Raw genomic sequence first — 17,107 nt, 5'->3', positions numbered from 1 at the left:
GCAAGTCATGATTTTTTCTTCCTGTGAGAGGCAGACAGGACCATCTGTGACTGTCATCTGTGCTGTCCCAGACAACAGGCACTGAGAGAAGAGAGCAGTGTGTGCTGTCCCCAGATTCCCTGGCAAATGGTCTTTCTGTATTTAGACTTTAGCTTTCTCAGGTTTTATAAAAGGATAGTGAAGGACATGGCCCTCACCTCCCCAGGGTGGTTGTCAAGGCAGAGATAAAACAAGGGATCAGGAGACTCCCACCTCCACCCCCACCGCCTTGCCAGACCTGTGGAGACTTGGCTGGGAGACAGGGGAGAGACAGGGGAGCCTAGCTCTGGGCACCTCCTTTGCCCATTTTTCTATTGGATTGTTTTATTTTGACTACTCATCTTTTGCTTGTTATACGTCTTGCAAATATATTCTAGTTTGTGACTCTGCCGCATACCCCACCCCCATTTCTTTGTGATGTTTTTTTTTTAATAAATAAATTTATTTATTTATGGCTGGGTTGGGTCTTCGTTGCTGCACGTGAGCTTTCTTTAGTTGCGGTGAGCAGGGGCTACTCTTTGTTGTGGTGCGTGGGCTTCTCATTGTGGTGGCTTCTCTTATTGCAGAGCATGTCCTCTGCATCCTCACCAACATTTGGTATTATCCCTATTTTTTTTTAGCCATTCTGGTAAGTATGTAGTGTTGTGTCATTGTGGTTTATTTTGTATTTCCCTGTTGGCTAATGATATTGAATATCTTATTTTAATTGAAATATAGTTGGTATACAATGTTATGTTAGTTTCAGGTTAGTTTCATAATTGTTCGACATTTGCATACAGTATGAAATGATTTGAATATCTTTTCACATGCTTATTTACTATCTGTTTCTGCTCTTTGGTGAGACACCTGTTCATGTTTTTTGCCCACTTTTTGACTTGATTGTTTTATATTTTACCATTGAGTTTTGAGAGTTCTTTATATGTTCTAGTTTATAAGACATTTACTGGATGTGTAGATCACAAATATTTTATTCCAGTCTGCAGAGAAGTTTTAATATTAATATGGTCAAATCTACCATTCTTTTTCTTTATGTATTGTAATTTTTGTGTCTAGTTTAAGAACTCCTTCCTTCCTCTGAGTTCATGAAAACATTTTCTAAAAGATTCTAATTTTATTTCAAGTATAAATTTTATTTTTTTAATTAATTTTTACTGGAGTATGGTTGCTTTATACATTTGAGCTTTTAGCTCATCTGTAATTGATTTTTAGGTGTTGTGTGAAGTATCTGTCCAGTTTTATTTTTTTCCAAATAGATAAACAGTTGTTGGACCACAATTTATTGAATGAATAGTCTTCTTTATTTCCCACCAATCTGCAGTGCTTCTCCCATCATTCATTTGCATGAACCTGTGGGTTTGTTTCTGGTCTGTGAAGTCTGTTTCTTTGGCCTGTTTGTTTACCCCTTTGCCAGCACATTATTTGATTTACTATAGCATGGTGGTAGTTCTGCTAGAACTGGTAATACAAACTCCCTCCTTTGTTTTCCTGTCTTCTTTTTTTCCCTCTCTCATGTATCTTAGTCCTTTTTGCACTTCCTCAGATTCCCTGTTCAAGATTGTGACTGGGATTGCATTAAGTTTGAAGATCAATGTGGCAGGGTCTGGCACATGCCTTACTAAGTTCATTCCTAGGTATTTTATATTTGTGGAATGCTAGTTTAAATGATATTTTCAGAAATCTACATTTTCTGCTTGTTTCAAAGAAATTGCTTTTAAGATTCATCAGTAAGCACGTTTGCTACATTTTTTTGTAGATGCTTTTTTCACGTTAAGAAATTTCTATTCTTAGATTTCTAATGTTTTTCTTTATTTTTTTCTATTTTCATTAAAATGATCACGTGCTTTTATTCTACTTCAGTTTTTAAGTATGGTAATTTTTCTAGTATTAAACCAACCTTTCACTCTTCAGAGACACCTCACTTGGTTCTGGAGTATTTTTTATATATTTCTTGCTTCAGATTGCTTCTGTTGGTTTAGGATTCTCGCTTCTCTGTTCAGGTATAGAATTGGCTGTGATTTCCCTTCCTTTTTTTTGTTTTTGTTTTTGCGGTACACGGGCCTCTCACTGTTGTGGCCTCTCCCGTTGCGGAGCAACAGGCTCCAGACGCGCAGGCTCAGCGGCCATGGCTCACGGGCCCAGCCGCTCCGCGGCATGTGGGATCTTCCTGGACCGAGGCACGAACCCGTGTCCCCTGCATCGGCAGGCGGACTCTCAACCACTGCGCCATCAGGGAAGCCCTGATTTCCTTTTCTTAATCTGCCCTTGTCTGGTTTCGCTCTCAGGGCTTCATAAAATGAGTTGTGTGGTAGGAGGGGGCTCCCTCTCACGCTCTTCTCCGGAATCATTTGTACATTGGCATTATTTGTTCCTGGAACAGCTGTTGGATTTTGGATCACAGAGGTTTAGAAATGGAAGAGACCGTAGAGGTCAGCCTGTCCAACAGCATTGTTCTACTGAGGCAGAAAGAATTAAATGCTGAGGCTCAAGTCCAGAAGTCATGGTCCACTGTAGAAAACCTAATCCTGAAGTAAAGGTAACAGCCATTTTATTACCTAAGACAGAGGGCTTGAAGCCTTCACACCAAAGTCCATGCAAGTCCGTGGAGAGACTTGGAAAATGTCCCACCACCCTGACAAACTGGTTCCCGAGGTTTCTGGGGTCACTGGATTAAGTTGAAGAACCCAGAGGGGAAAGGGAGCCTTGGGAGGCAGGCCCTCTGACAGCTCATGGAAAGCCGTGGCAAACAGGCAGAGGCCTCCCTGGCTCCACCGTGAGCAGCTCTGTGTAGGCACAGCTCAGCAGGGCATTAACATATATATCGCCCATTGTGACGACAGGTGAAAATTTTCATCTGGAATATCAAAGGAATATTCATTATGTGGTATTTTTTATGAAAGTTGGGAAAGATTCAGTACATTTTTTGGAAAATTTCCCTATAAACACCCGAAATAAAATAGTCTCAGTTCCTGTTATCTGGAATATTTCTTCATCCAACAAACTTTCTTGATCACCTTCTATTGTTAAGCAGTGCTCTGAGGGCTGGTCACCTTTGATAACTTGCTCCTTCCAGGATGGGTAAGCCTGCTTTTACCATATTTGGAAATTAGCAAATTGGTTTGGTTCATTTCAGATTTCAGTTCAGTCATGTAGTTCATTTCCAGCACCTGTGCCCAGTGCTGTAATGAAGCCAAGGAAGTATGCCTTCTTTATCTAATATGACTTTAGCAAGTATGCAGGCTCAAGGTCTATGCAACTGCTGTCCAGATGTGTTATGGGCTTTATCTCGGTAGGCTTTATTTTTTATTTATGAAGAAGTGTGCCATGTCACATAGCATAATAGCGAATTAAATGAATTCCAACCATTTACCTTAGCTGTGGAGCCCCTCCCTCCCTCTTTTCCTTCCTCCCCCCTCCCAGCCTTTCTGTCTCTGTCTTTTCCTCTCTTTCTTTCTTTGATTAGCAGGAGAGACCCACCACTCACTTAGCTTTATTCGAAGTCGTGCCCTATGTTAGGAACATGTGACTTGGCCAGGGTCTCTGGGAGGGAGGGCACACCTACCTTGACAGCCCAGTTAGCGTTTGACCTTAGCAGTTGTACAGGAGACAGATGGTGCTGGTTTGCCTTCAGAGAGCTGACCCGACTCTTCTCCTACCCTTGGCCTTCAGCTGTGAGACCCTGGCCTGGTCCCCCAAGTTCTTGTTAGGGAAATAGATCTCAGGCCTGGGAATAGATGGTCTGTAGGGTGTCTTTTATCATAAAACTGTTACTTTTTTGAGACTGCAAACACTGTAGGAACAAGTGAAAAAATTTTACATTGAGAGGCAGAATGCCACATGGTATTAAAAATGGGTTAAAAGTATGCAAAATGTATTTTACAGTTCCTTTTTTCATGCAGCCTATTTTACACTAGAGACCATTTTATTTCATCTAAAAATATGCTATTTAGTTCTAGATTCTTACAGATCATATTTTTGAGACTGGGCTTTGATGATACTTTTTGAAGAATCCAGTCCTTAAAAACAAAATGCAGGGACTTCCCTGCAGTGGTTAAGAATCCGCCTGCCAATGCAGGGGACACGGGTTCAAGCTCTGGTCCAGGAAGATCCCACACGCCACGGAGTAACTAAGCCTGTGCGCCACAACTACTGAAGCCCGCGTGCCTAGAGCCCGTGCTCCACAACAAGAGAAGCCACTGCAATGAGAAGCCTGTGCACCTCAATGAAGAGTAGCCCTCGCTTGCCGCAACTAGAGGAAGCCCGTGCGCAGCAACGAAGACCCAATGCAGCCAAAAATAAAATAAATAAATTTATAAAAACAAAATAAAACGAAATGCAACTGCTCTTGCTTTACTGATTAAAGAAAAAAAATGAGCATTTTAGAAGAGTCAACTGGGGCTTCCCTGGTGACGCAGTGGTTGAGAGTCTGCCTGCCGATGCAGGGGACACGGGTTCGTGCCCTGGTCCGGGAAGATCCCACATGCCACGGAGCGGTTGGGCCCGTGAGCCATGGCCGCTGGGCCTGCGCGTCCGGAGCCTGTGCTCCGCAGCGGGAGAGGCCACAGCGGTGAGAGGCCCGCGTACCAAAAACAAACAAACAAACAAAGAGTCAACTGCAACCTTACTGTGAGTTGAAAATATAACCTTCACTGTAATATGGCTCATAATCTATCTAACAGCAGATATGGTCCTAAAGCCTCACCACAGCCTTCTGTGTGGTCCGCCTGTCCTTTGGGAAAGGAAGGACATATGAGAAGACCAGTGTATGATTAAAAATAATTAGATCACACATGCTTCAGCTTTGGTTGGGTACTTGCTGGAAAACTCTCTCCCCTGTTTTTCTATCTACCTGAACCACTTAGTACCCTCTAAGTGTCCCCAGAGAGGGACTCTCTAATTCTTAGCAGAGTTAGTCAAGCCTGATTTAATATATTTAAGGGGACCGACTGTTTATCAGGTTCAAATAATATAATTTTTAAGATCTAGCTAAAGTTTTCAGAACAAACTTCATGAATGTTGTTTTCAAGTACACATTCTTGACTTTCTAGAAACTTGTTTATTCCATTTACACCTCTGTCTAAATGGGCCTGCTAAGATGAACATCATTAAAAATGTTCTAGGGCTTCCCTGGTGGCGCAGTGGTTGAGAGTGCGCCTGCCGATGCAGGGGACACGGGTTCGTGCCCCGGTCCGGGAAGATCCCACATGCCGCGGAGCGGCTGGGCCCGTGAGCCATGGCCGCTGAGCCTGCGCGTCCGGAGCCTGTGCTCCGCAATGGGAGAGGCCACAGCAGTGAGAGGCCCGCATACCAAAAAAAAAAAAAAAAAAAAGTTCTAAATCATGTGCATTACATTGTTAAGAGAATAGAGATGAATAAATTAAAATTAAATTAAAATGACAGGGTTTGGATAAAGATATTTTTGTCTATTAGAAAAATAGAATCAAAGGTTATCAAATTTCTTTAAAAAATCATCTTTGACTAAGTAATAATAACTCTTAACACTCATCCAGGGCCTACTTTTTATAAATGATGATACTGAAGGTTTTCACATGCTTAGTCCTTTGAATAATTTTGAGTTAGGTGTTACTGTCCCTGTTTTATAAATAAGGAATCTGGGGTTCAGAAATAAGTGCTTTTCTTTTTTTTCTTTTCCATTATGGTTTATTACAGGATATTTAATATAGTTCTCTGTGCTATACGGTAGGATCTTGTTGTTTCTCCATTCTATGTATACCAGTTTGCATCTGCTAATCCCAAACTCCCAATCCATCCCTCCTCTACTCTCTCCTGCTTGGCAACCACAGGTCTGTTCTCTATGTCTGTGAGTCTGTTTCTGTTTTGTAGATAAGTTCATTTGTGTCATATTTTAGATTCCATATATAAGTGATATATATATATATATATATATATATATATATATATATATATACACCACATCTTCTTTAATCATTCATCTGTCAGTGGACATTTAGGTTGCTTCCGTGTCTTGGCTATAGTAAATAGTGCTGCTGTGAACATAGAGGTGCATGTGTCTTTTTGAATTATAGTCCAGATATATACCCAGAAGTGGGATTGCTAGATCATATGGTAGTTCTATTTTTAAATTTTTGAGGAGCCTCCATACTGTTTTCCATAGTGGCTGCACTGATTTACATTCCCACCAGTAGAGTAGGAGGGTTCCCTTCTTTCCACACCCTCTCCAGCTTTGTTACTTGTAGACTTTTTAATGATGGCCATTCTGACCGGTGTGAGGTGGTACCTCATTGTAGTTTTGATTTGCATTTCTCTAGTAATTAGCGATGTTGAGCATCTTTTCATGTGCCTGTTGGCCATCTGTATGTCTTCTTTGGAGAAATGTCTGTTTAGGTCTTCTGCCCATTTTTTGTTTGGGTTGTTTGTTTTTTTGATATTGAGCTGCATGAGCTGTTTGTATAATAAGTGCTTTTCTTATAATAAAACGAAAATCCCTTAAACTGCACTGTCCGTTACGGTTGCCACTAACTGCAAGTGACTGTTGAGCACTTGGCATGTGGCCAGTCCAAATTGAGGTGCTAGAAACATAAAATACATACCTGACTTGAAAACTTAGGTAAAACACCAAGAGTGTAAATATTTTTATATTGATTGCATGCTGAAATGATAACATGATGGATTTATTGGGTTAAATAAGACATATTAGTAAAATTAATTTCACCTGTTTCTGTTTACCTTTTTATTAGATGCAGCTACTAGAAATTTTAAAATTACATATGTGCTTTGCATTGTATTTCTGTTGGACCGTGCTGCTCTAAAAGTGTCCGTACGCATGATCTAAACGGCAGATAGTTCCACGCACGAGGCTTGAGAGTTATGGCATCCTTCCCATCCTATTCCTTCCTCAACAGCAGCTCTCTCCAGCTTGCTCTTCAGGTTGGAGCAGAGTTTAGCACTTAAGAATTGGGTCCTTATCAATGGAGAACAGACTTGTGGTTGCCAAAGGGAGGTGGGAGGTGGGGAAGGGACGGACGGGGAATTTGGGGTTAGCATATGCAAACTATTACATATAGAATGGATAAATAAAAAGGTCCTACTATATAGCACAGGGAACTATGTTCAATACCCTGTGATGAACCATAATGGAAAAGGATATGAAAAAGAATGTATATATATGTATAACTGAATCACTTTGCTGTCCCGCAGAAATTAACACAACATTGTAAATCAACTACAATAAAAAAAAAAAAAGAATTGGGTCCTTATCACTAAATTTCTTGCTATATTTCTGCTTTTTTATTAGTTGTGGTTGTGTAGGTTGTTGTTGTTGTTATTATTGGTTTTAGGCTTTGCTTCTAAAACATTCAGTTAGCATTAAAGGGAGCTCCCTTTAACCCCTTTGTCCCTACTACATACATACACACACATTTCCCATCCTCTTAATATTGTTGAAAACACAATATTGTTTAGGTCAATATTTAGTGTTTGTTATCATGACTATAAATGCTGAGCTGTCTATGAAATACTTTTTAATTTTTATTTTCTGCATAATTTTTGTTTATCCTGGAATCAGTAATTGCCTTGTATTATTCAGTTGCTTAGCTTTCCGCGCAGCTGTCCTAATTCAATCTCATATTCTGCACTGGTTGTCTAAAATTCATCTGCATGCATGTAGGCACTTCCTGCAGAGGCCTCTCCTGGAGCCTCACAACCGGCTCTGTCCTGGACTGATGGTACTCTGCTTGTCTAGCCCATGAGTCTCATGCAGGGATCTGCTTTCACCAGATCCTGGGGTTTCCTTTGCCTTTTGCCTATCTCAGCCTTCCTTTTTCCTATATCTTCCCTTTTTTTGGGTCAATTTCCTCCTTTTGGTGAAGCACATCTTTAGTAGCTTCCTGAGAAAGAATGCACAGGACATACATTTTTAAAGACCTTGCATGCCTAAAAATGCTTTTACCCCTGCCTCGTGTTTAAATGCATTTGGTGTTTGAAAATAATTTTCTTCAGGTTTTTTAGGCTGTTTTTCCATTGCCTTTTAGATTCCAGAGTTGTTTTGGGTAGTTTGGAGCCAGATATTCTCTTACCACCGATTCTTTTTGTCATCAGTGCCTGAAATGTTACTGTGATATACACCCTTATATGGATCTGCTTCTATCCTGATTTTTACATGTTGGTTCTCCTATACTGGTCCTTTAATTTTTAATTTATTCTCTCTTATTTTTCATCCTCTTTATTTTTGCTGAAGTTTCTGGATGACTTACTCAATATGATCCTCTGGACCTTCTATTTAGTTTTTTAATTTTAGCTATCATAGCTTTAATTTGTTGTTTTCTACAAGTTTCTTTTTTTTAAAAAATTATTGCCTTATAGATGTAGTATCTCCTATCCCACTGATATTAGTGATAGTTTCTTTAAAAATATTTCTTTCTCCTTGCATAGTCTAGGTTTCAGCCAAGTAGTTTTTTTTCTGTTTGTTTTGTTTCCTTTCATGATAGAGTCGTTCCTTACATGCTAGGTGATTCCTGATTGCTTAAGTGTGTTTGAGAGTGGAACACTAAAGAGATGGGAGTTAGTTCTGCACACAGATGTGGGGCTTGTGGGTGTGGCCTTCACTTTAGAGCCATCTGTCTTGGCTGTTTGCCTGGGGAACCCCTGATGTCAGTACTTTTAGATCCAGTTCCCTGCATGAGGAGGTTTCAGTCTCCTATTTGGAGACTAAGGCAGGATAGAGGGGTGTGTTAGTCAAGCTTCTCCAGAGAAACAGAAACGATAGAAGATACACACACACACACACGTATATGTATATATATATATGTGTACTTATGAAAAGAGTTGGCTCATGAGATTTTGGAGGCCTTGAAGTCCCATGATATACTGTTTGCAAGCTGGAGACCCAGAAAAACCAGTGGTGTGATTCAGTCCAAGTCCAGGAGTGCCAGTGTCCAAGGGCAGGAAAGAAGATGGATGTCCCAAATCAGAGAGATCTTGGATTCACCCTTCCTCTACCTTTTTGTTCTATTTGGGCCCTCAGTGGATTGAATGATGCTCACCCATATTGGGGAGGGCCATCTGCTTTACTCAGTTCACGAATTCAAATGCTAATCTCTTCCAGAAGCATCCTCACAAACGCACCTGAAATAATGTTTACTAATTATCTGGGCATCCCTTAGCCCAGACAAGTCAACACATAAAATTAACCATCACAGGGGGCATGTGGGATGCCCCTTAATTTCTCTTTTTTCCAGTAGGGTACCCCCACTTTATGCTGCCTGGTGTTCTCCAGACCAGAGATCCTCTGTTTTACCCTCTTCAGAACATAGTTCTCTAGGCTCTGCAAGGTGGGAGAGGGCAGTTGCCTGGCAGAGCTCAGTAAAAGGGAGTAGAAGAACTTGATTCCTTTTTATTGCCAAATAGTATTCCATTGTGTGTATATATCACATTTTGTTAAGTATATAGGATACAAGCTTACCTCAGGAAACAAGAAAAATCTCAAATATCACATTTTGTTTACCCATTCATCATTTGATGGACATTTGGGTTGTCTCCACTTTTTTGGTTATTATGTATAATGCTGCTATGAAGATTCCTGTATAAATGTTTGTGTGAACATATGTTTTTATTTTCCTTGGGTACATACCTAGGAGTGGAAATGCTGAATCATATGGCAACTCTGTGTTTACCTTTTTGAAGAGCTGCTACACTGTTTTCCAAAGTGGCTGCAACATTTTATATTCTCACCAACCATGTATGAGAGTTCTCATCTATCCATATCTTTGTCAACACTTGTTATTGTTTGTCTTTTGTATTTTGCCATCCTAGTGGGTGTAAAGTGGTATATCATTGTGGTTTTGATTTGTATTTCCTTGATGACTAGTAATTTTGAGCATCTCTTTATGTGCTTATTAGCCATTTGTATGTCTTCTTTGGAGAAATGTCTATTCAAATCCTTTGTTCATTTTTAAATTGGGTTATTCATCTTTTTATTGTTGTTTTAAGGTGTTCTTTATGTTTTCTGGACATGAGTCCCTTATTTGTTGTATGATTTGCAGATATTTTCTCCCATTCTGTGGGTTGTCTTTCAGGTTCTTGATAGTGTCCTTTAAAGCACTGAAGTTTTAAATTTTGATGAAATCTGATTTACCGATTTTTTCTTTTGTGACTTGTGCCTTTGGTATCGTGTCTAAGAAATTATTGCCTTATGCAAGGTCACAAACATTTTTGCCTATGGTTTCTTCTGAGTTTATAGTTTTAGCTCTTACATTTAGGTCTTTGATCCATTTTGAGTTAATTTTTGTATATAATGTGATGTAGTGTTCTAGCTTTATTCTTTTGAGTGTGGATACCCAGTTGTAACAGCACCATTTGTAGAAAGGACTGTTTCCCAATTAAATTGTCACAGCACATTGGTTAAAAATCAATTGAACATAACTGTAAGGGTCTGTTTTGGGACTCTCAGTTTTATCCCATTGATCTATGTGTCTGTCTTTTATGCCAGTACCACACTGTCTTGATTACTCTAACTTTGTAGTAAGTGTTCAAATGGGGAAGTATGAATTCTTCAATTTTGTTCTCCTTTTTCAAGATTATTTCGGCTACTATAGATGTATTTTCATATGCATTTTAGGATAAGATTGTCAATTTCTATAAAGTCAGCTGGGGTTTTGATAGAGATTGTGTTATAGATCAATTTGGGGAGTATGGCTATCCTAACAAAACTAAGTGTTAATTTAATCCATGAATATGGGATAACTGTCCATTTACTTAAGTTTTTAATTTCTTTCAATAATAATGTATGGTTTTTGGTGTATAAATCTTGTGGGTTTTTTAAAAAAAAAATTTCCGAAGTATTCTTTCTGATGTTCTTGTAAACAGAATTGTTTTCTTAAATTCATTTCAGGATTACTCATTGCCAGAATGTAGAAATATAATTGACTTTTTAATATATTTACATCTTACAACCTTACTTCGTATACTTTGTAATTCTATTAGTTTTTTTTTTTTTTTTTTTTAACTCTTCAGGATTTTCTGCATATAAGAACATGTTATTTGTGATAGGGACAGTTTTATCGCTTCCTTCCCAATCTGGATGCCATTTATTTCTTTTTCTTGCCTAATTGCCCTGGCTAGCACCTCAGTGCAGCACATACAGTGCTGTGTGGAAGTGACAGAGCAGATATCTCTGTTTTTTCCTCTTTGAGGAGGAGGCATTCAGTCGTTCACCATTTAGTATGGTTTTAGCTGTGGGTTTTTCTTAGTGGATTTTATTTTGGTTTTTTTTGGCTGCGCTGTGTGGCTTGTGGGATCTTAGTTCCCCGACCAGGGATTGAACCCAGGCCCTTGGCAGTGAAAGTGCCGAGTCCTTACCACTGAACTGCCAGGGAATTCCCTAGCTGTGGGTTCTTCACAGATGCTCTTTATCAGGTTGAGGATGCTTCCTTCTATTCCTAGTGTGTTGGATTTTTTTTTTTTAATTAAAAAAGTGTTGGATTTTGTCAATTTTTTTCTAAATTTGAGATAATCATGTGTTTTCTCTTTTATTCTATTAATATAGTGTATTATACTGATTTTCAGATGTTAAACCAATCTTATATTCCTGAGATAAATCTAATGTCATGGTGTATAATCCTTTTTATATGTTGCTAGCTTTGGTTTGTAGTATTTTGTTGAATACTAGTGTGTAGTTTTCCTTTCTTGTGATGTTTCTGTTTGGTATTGGTATCAGGATGTAACTGGCCTCTTAGAATGATTTGAGTTTTTCTTATGCTTCTTTTAAAGAGTCTGTGAAAGATTGGTATTAATTGTTCTTTAAACATTTGGTAGAATACATCTGGGCCTGTGCTTTTCTTTGTGGGCAGTTCGTAAACTGTTAATTCAATGTACTATTTTTGTTAAGACCAGTTATAAGTGAACATTCATCTTGTAAGAATACCTGTTGATATTTGATTATTCAGCCAACCTTTCTCTTATATAATATACAAATCGAAAGAAATTTTGATATACCTACTTTTTAACTTTCTTTTTTCTTCTGTTAAAGGTCTGTAATTACTCTGGAATCAGTAAGCCATGGCGTCAAAGAAATTTGCTGTTAAGGTAAGTAATGCTTAATAGCTTTCTTTAAAATGATTAATCACTTTCTAATATAACTGAGTCCTGTGTTAATTGAAAACAGTAGCCCTGAACTTTCCTTCTACTCTTCAGATTTGGGACACTACTGAAAATTTGAAGTAGGTGATTGAAAATTTGCATGTTAAGAATGAGATGGGGGGAGAAAATGAATAGTTCATATGGTCATGGGAGTTTCTTGCTTAAAGTCTTTTGTAAGATGCCTTTGGGACATAACTTGGTCCTTAATGTTAAAAAGTATTATTCACATTGTATGTCCATGGCGTCATTTTTGATTATGACAAAGCATGTAAAAGTAAAGAAGCAGGCAGCAAATGCTGCGCCTGGGTGAATGCCAGGAGCGAGTTCTCCTGCCTGGCTGCCCTCTTTTGCTTTTCTCTTGTAAGCATCTCTTCTCTATCCCTTGATGGCTGGGTCCCAGACCTTCTCAGTTGTGGAGGAATGGGAGGGTCACCTGTGAGGGGTGGTGGGGAAGGAGAGGGGAAGAATTGGTAGTGAGTACAGTCGACCCTCCAGGTTCTGCATCCAAGAGTCCTGCATCCAACTAGCTGCAGATCCAGTCTCGAGAGGAACCATTGTATGAAGGATGCTTCACATATGCCTGTTCTTTAGGGCATTTTCCCTGCGCTAGTGTTTAATTAAGCAGAAATTCAAAACACCGAAACAGAGAAATCATAGTGGTTAACCAGATCAGATACTGTTTAGTGTTGTAGTCGTATCTTATCTTTACCAAGTCAGTGCTTTAGATTTACAACATATTTATAAATTTCATTATTCACAGTTATTTCTAGTATCTGTATATTCTATATGTAGTATTCCTCTCTGTGAGAGATTATAAGTGGTGAATTTTCACAATCTGTCTGTCTAAAAATGTCTTTTGGTTTTCCTCTAGAAAGTAAAGTTTGTTTTAGAATTTTAGGTTGCACATCAGTTCCTCTCAGCACTTTAAAGGTATTTTTCCATTGTCTTTTGAAATCTCTTATTGCAACTGAGAAATGTTTTAATTATCAGTTGATGCTTTAAAACCACCTTAAAACGTAGTGACTTAAAACAGAAGCCATTTTATTCTCTCTCAGGATTCTGTAGGTCGCCTGGTATCAGTTGGGCGGTTTCTTCTCTTGATGTTGGCTGGGGCTGCAGTCATCTGGGGACTGAGTTCAGCCTGCACATCAAAGCTGGCCGGGCATGTGGCTGGCCGTGGATCCTGGCTGTGCTTGGAATCTCACCTGGGGCTGTTAATTGTTGTCCTCAGTTCTCATTCAGGTGGCTACTCTGTGTGGCTTGGGCTCCTCTCCTGGCTTGGTGGCTGAGTTTTGAGGGATGGTGTCCCAGAGCAAAAGTTGCGAGAAGAAAAAAGTGTAATTTGTCCGTGCCTTGAAGGCCTGAGCTCAGAATCCCACGTGCGTTTCCTCTGCATTCTGTTGGTCAGAGCACTCAGAGGGTCAGCTCCAGGGAAGCTGCAACTCTCCGTGGGAGAAGCAGCTTGTGCTTACAGGGAGGGGGAGAATCTGGGGTGCATCTGTGGAGACTAGTCAGCAAAGAAGTCTACTGTCAGCCCATCGTGATTTCTTTCTTTGTTATCTTGCTTATCAAGATATCTTGGTTCTCTTTGGTTGCTCTTAAGATTTTGTGTCTTTGATATTCTATAGTTTCACTGTGAAATCTTGAGATACAGACTTTTTATTTATCTGGCTTGGGATGCAATGTACATCTTCATTTGGAAGAGTCAAGTCTTTCATCAATTTTGGAAAATTTCGACCTTTTTCTCTTCAAGTACTGCTCCTCTCTGTTCTCTCTGATCTCTTCTTCTGGAACTCTTATACGAAGTTTGTTGAATAGTCCCACGTAACTGTTTATTATGTGCTAGAGGGTGATGTTAACTCATCCAGGACTGAGCGCCTGCAGGCTGTCTGCTCAGAAAAGGACTGGGCCTCTAGCAAAGCTTCGCCCAAACTGGCTGTGGTCCATTCGGATAGACAATCCTCGTCAGCCACAAAGCTTAGACCCTAGGCCCCTAATTATGCCAGAGCTGGGTCAATTGATTTCCAAGACATACATACTGATGTGGTAAATTCTGCTACGAGATTGCCTGATCTCACAGCTGCACCAGCAAGACTTGGAACCTAACTCCCAGGTCATGCCAGGTGGGGGAGTGACCCCAACCATGGGTGTCAAGCCAGCAGGTTAGGGATAGTCAGAGTTCTGACACATTATATGGAAGATTCTACACATCATGTTGTGTTGGTGTCCCTGCTTCTGTCTGATCACACAGGCAAGGAACAAGTGCTTTCCTAATCATGCAGTTTAAAAGGCCCACAACCCAAGCAGTGGGATCCCATTCTGAAGGTCTGACATCCCGCCCAGCCAGATTGCTGTGCACTGCCCTAGGGTGTCATGGGCAACAGGGGACATGCACACCTGCTCTTGCTGCAGTCACCGCGTGCCCGCTCTGATGAACTCTGCTTGGCCATTTTCCGTTTCCTTTTTCTCTTCTCTTTATGTCTGTATGTTGCATTCAGAGTGCTTTTTATCAGATCTCTTCCAGTTTACTAAAAGCTTGTCATCAGTATTTATTCTCCTTTTTAATCTGTATTTATTCTATTCTTTGTTTATTTTTAGTGACTGTATTTTTCATTTGAGAATTTATGTTTGTTTTATTTTAATTCAAATTCTACCAGTTCTTTTTTTATATATATACTTGTCCCTTTTTTCAATATGTTTCCATATCCTTCTTTTATCTCCTTCATAATCTTAAAGTAGTTTATTTTATAGCCTCTTTTAGATTGTTCTGTTATTTCCACTGTTATTTACTAAGTGTGAAATACACGGGTGGAAAGACCTATGAGCTCAGCCCTGCAGAGCAGTGGAGCGGTTTCAAGTTTACTTCTGCTGGAGCCATTGGCATTTTGGTGGTTTTGGACCAGGTTTATATTCATTTCAGGGCTTGGGATTCCACCACCTTGTGGGTAGTCTGACTTTGCAACCCACAACTGAGTATGGCACAAGCTTAGTGTTTTTAGTATTTTCCAGTATTTTCCTTGCTGTTCTCTCTCCCCTGCCCCCCACCCCCCGCCCCTGCCAAAGCCCTGGGTGGATGGCAGGCTTCCATGCTGCTTCCCTTGGTCAGCGAGCAGAGATTTTTTTTGCATTTTCATGAAACCCACAGTTTCTCAAGAGGATGAAGGAAAAGCTCTCTTGAATAGCTCCTGTTCCAAGAGATTGTGGACAAACTTACCCATACAAACCCAAAGAGTATTATATGAGGATATCTACAAATTGAGTACTTATTTCTGTGTCAAGCTTTGTCTTATGTGCTAAGCTGATACAAAGAACTGAAAGTTGAAGTTCTTCACAACTCCGGACTTAACTGGAATGAGTTTATTCCCAACTCCTCTCTCTCTCCTACCCTTTTTAGGCATTAGGATGCCATCTCTCAGCTATCCTGGCTTCCAAATATTCTGACAACTAGGCTTGAACCTTCCAAATGGGTGATTATATTTTTTCCAGCTTGATTGAAATATCATTGACATATAACATTGTGTAAGTCTAAGGTGTACAATATGTTGATTTGATAAATGTATAAATTGCAAAATGTTTACCACAGTAATTTTAGTTAACACGTCCTTCACTTCACATAATTACCATTTTGTTGTTGTCATGGTGAAAACATTAGAGCTTTACTCTCAAGTATACAGTACAGTGTTGCTAACTCTAGTCACCATGCTGTACATTACATCCCCGGAACTTACTCATCTTATAACTAAAAGTTTGTACCCTTCAACCAACATCACCCCATTTACCCCATCCCTCAGCCCCTGGCAACTACCATTCTACTCTGTTTCTATGAATTTGATGTTTTAAGATTCCACATATAAGTGAAATCATACAGTATTTATTTGTCTTTCTCTGTCTGAGTTACTACACTTAGTATAATGTCCTCAAGGTCTATCTGTGTTGCTGCAAATGGCAGAATTTCCTTTTTATGGCTGAATAATATTCCATTGCATGTGTATACCATATTTTCTTTATTCATTCATCTGTCAGTAGACACTTAGGTTGTTTCCATGTCTTGGCTATCGTGAATAATGCTGCAGTGAACACGGAGTGCAGATATCTCTTCAAGATAGTGATTTCATATCCTTCAGATATATACCCAGAAGTGGGATTGCTGGATCATGTGGCAGTTCTACTTTAAAATTTTTGATTAACCTCCATAATGTTTTCTATAGTGGCTGCACCAATTTACATTCCCACCAACCATGCACCAGAGTTCCCTTTTCTCTACAGTCTCACCAGTATTTATCTCTTGTCTTTTTCATAATAGCTATTCTAACAGGTGTGAGGTGATATCTCATTGTGGTTTTGATTTGCCTTTCCAAAGGAATGATATTGATTAGTGCTGATAGGGATTTGTTATTTTTAGTAGTCTTTTCAGAGAACCAAATTCAGGTTTCATTTTATTTTCCTGTAGCATACTTGTTTTCTATTTTATTGATTTCTTTATTATTTCCTTCCTTCTACATTCTTTGAGCAAATTTGTCCTTTTTTCAGCTTCTTAAGGGGGAAGGTTAAATCATTGATTTTGGAACCGTTCTTCTTTTCTAGTATATGCACTTAAAGCTATGAATTTCTCTCTAAGTACCTACTTGACTTGTATCCTCTTGTTTTGATAGAGATGCTGTTAAAGTGGGAATTTTGCTTCCATTCAAATCAAAATATTTTCTAATTTTCATTGTGTTTCATTTTTGTTTATGGCTTATTCAGATGTATATTGTATAGTTTCTAAGTTTTTGGAAATTTTCTAATAATCATTTTGTTATTAGCATAATCATTTTGTTTAGCGTAATTCCTCTATTGATATTTTGGTTAATGTTCTATAAACACTTGAAAAAAGTGTTGCTTGTCAGGTGCATTGAACTGTGTATCCGACTCAAGTCAGGTTTGTTGATTCTGTTGTAAAAAATCTGCTTTGTGT

The 17,107-nt window shown here is 39.2% G+C and overlaps 1 protein-coding gene across 1 annotated transcript in view; it reads left to right on the top strand.

The window, feature by feature from the left end:
* The window catches only part of SLX4IP (SLX4 interacting protein), a 185,430-nt gene that overhangs the window by 6,467 nt on the left and 161,856 nt on the right, over positions 1-17,107 (top strand). Inside the window, 1 exon segment of the mRNA XM_067707481.1 lies at positions 12,044-12,099. Within this exon segment, the coding sequence (XP_067563582.1) occupies positions 12,073-12,099 (27 nt within the window). The 5' untranslated portion in view covers positions 12,044-12,072.

The sequence above is a fragment of the Pseudorca crassidens genome, chromosome 15 (assembly GCF_039906515.1).
Source record: "Pseudorca crassidens isolate mPseCra1 chromosome 15, mPseCra1.hap1, whole genome shotgun sequence".
Classification (NCBI taxonomy): Eukaryota; Metazoa; Chordata; class Mammalia; order Artiodactyla; family Delphinidae; genus Pseudorca; species Pseudorca crassidens.
This window is presented reverse-complemented; position numbering and strand designations above follow the sequence as displayed.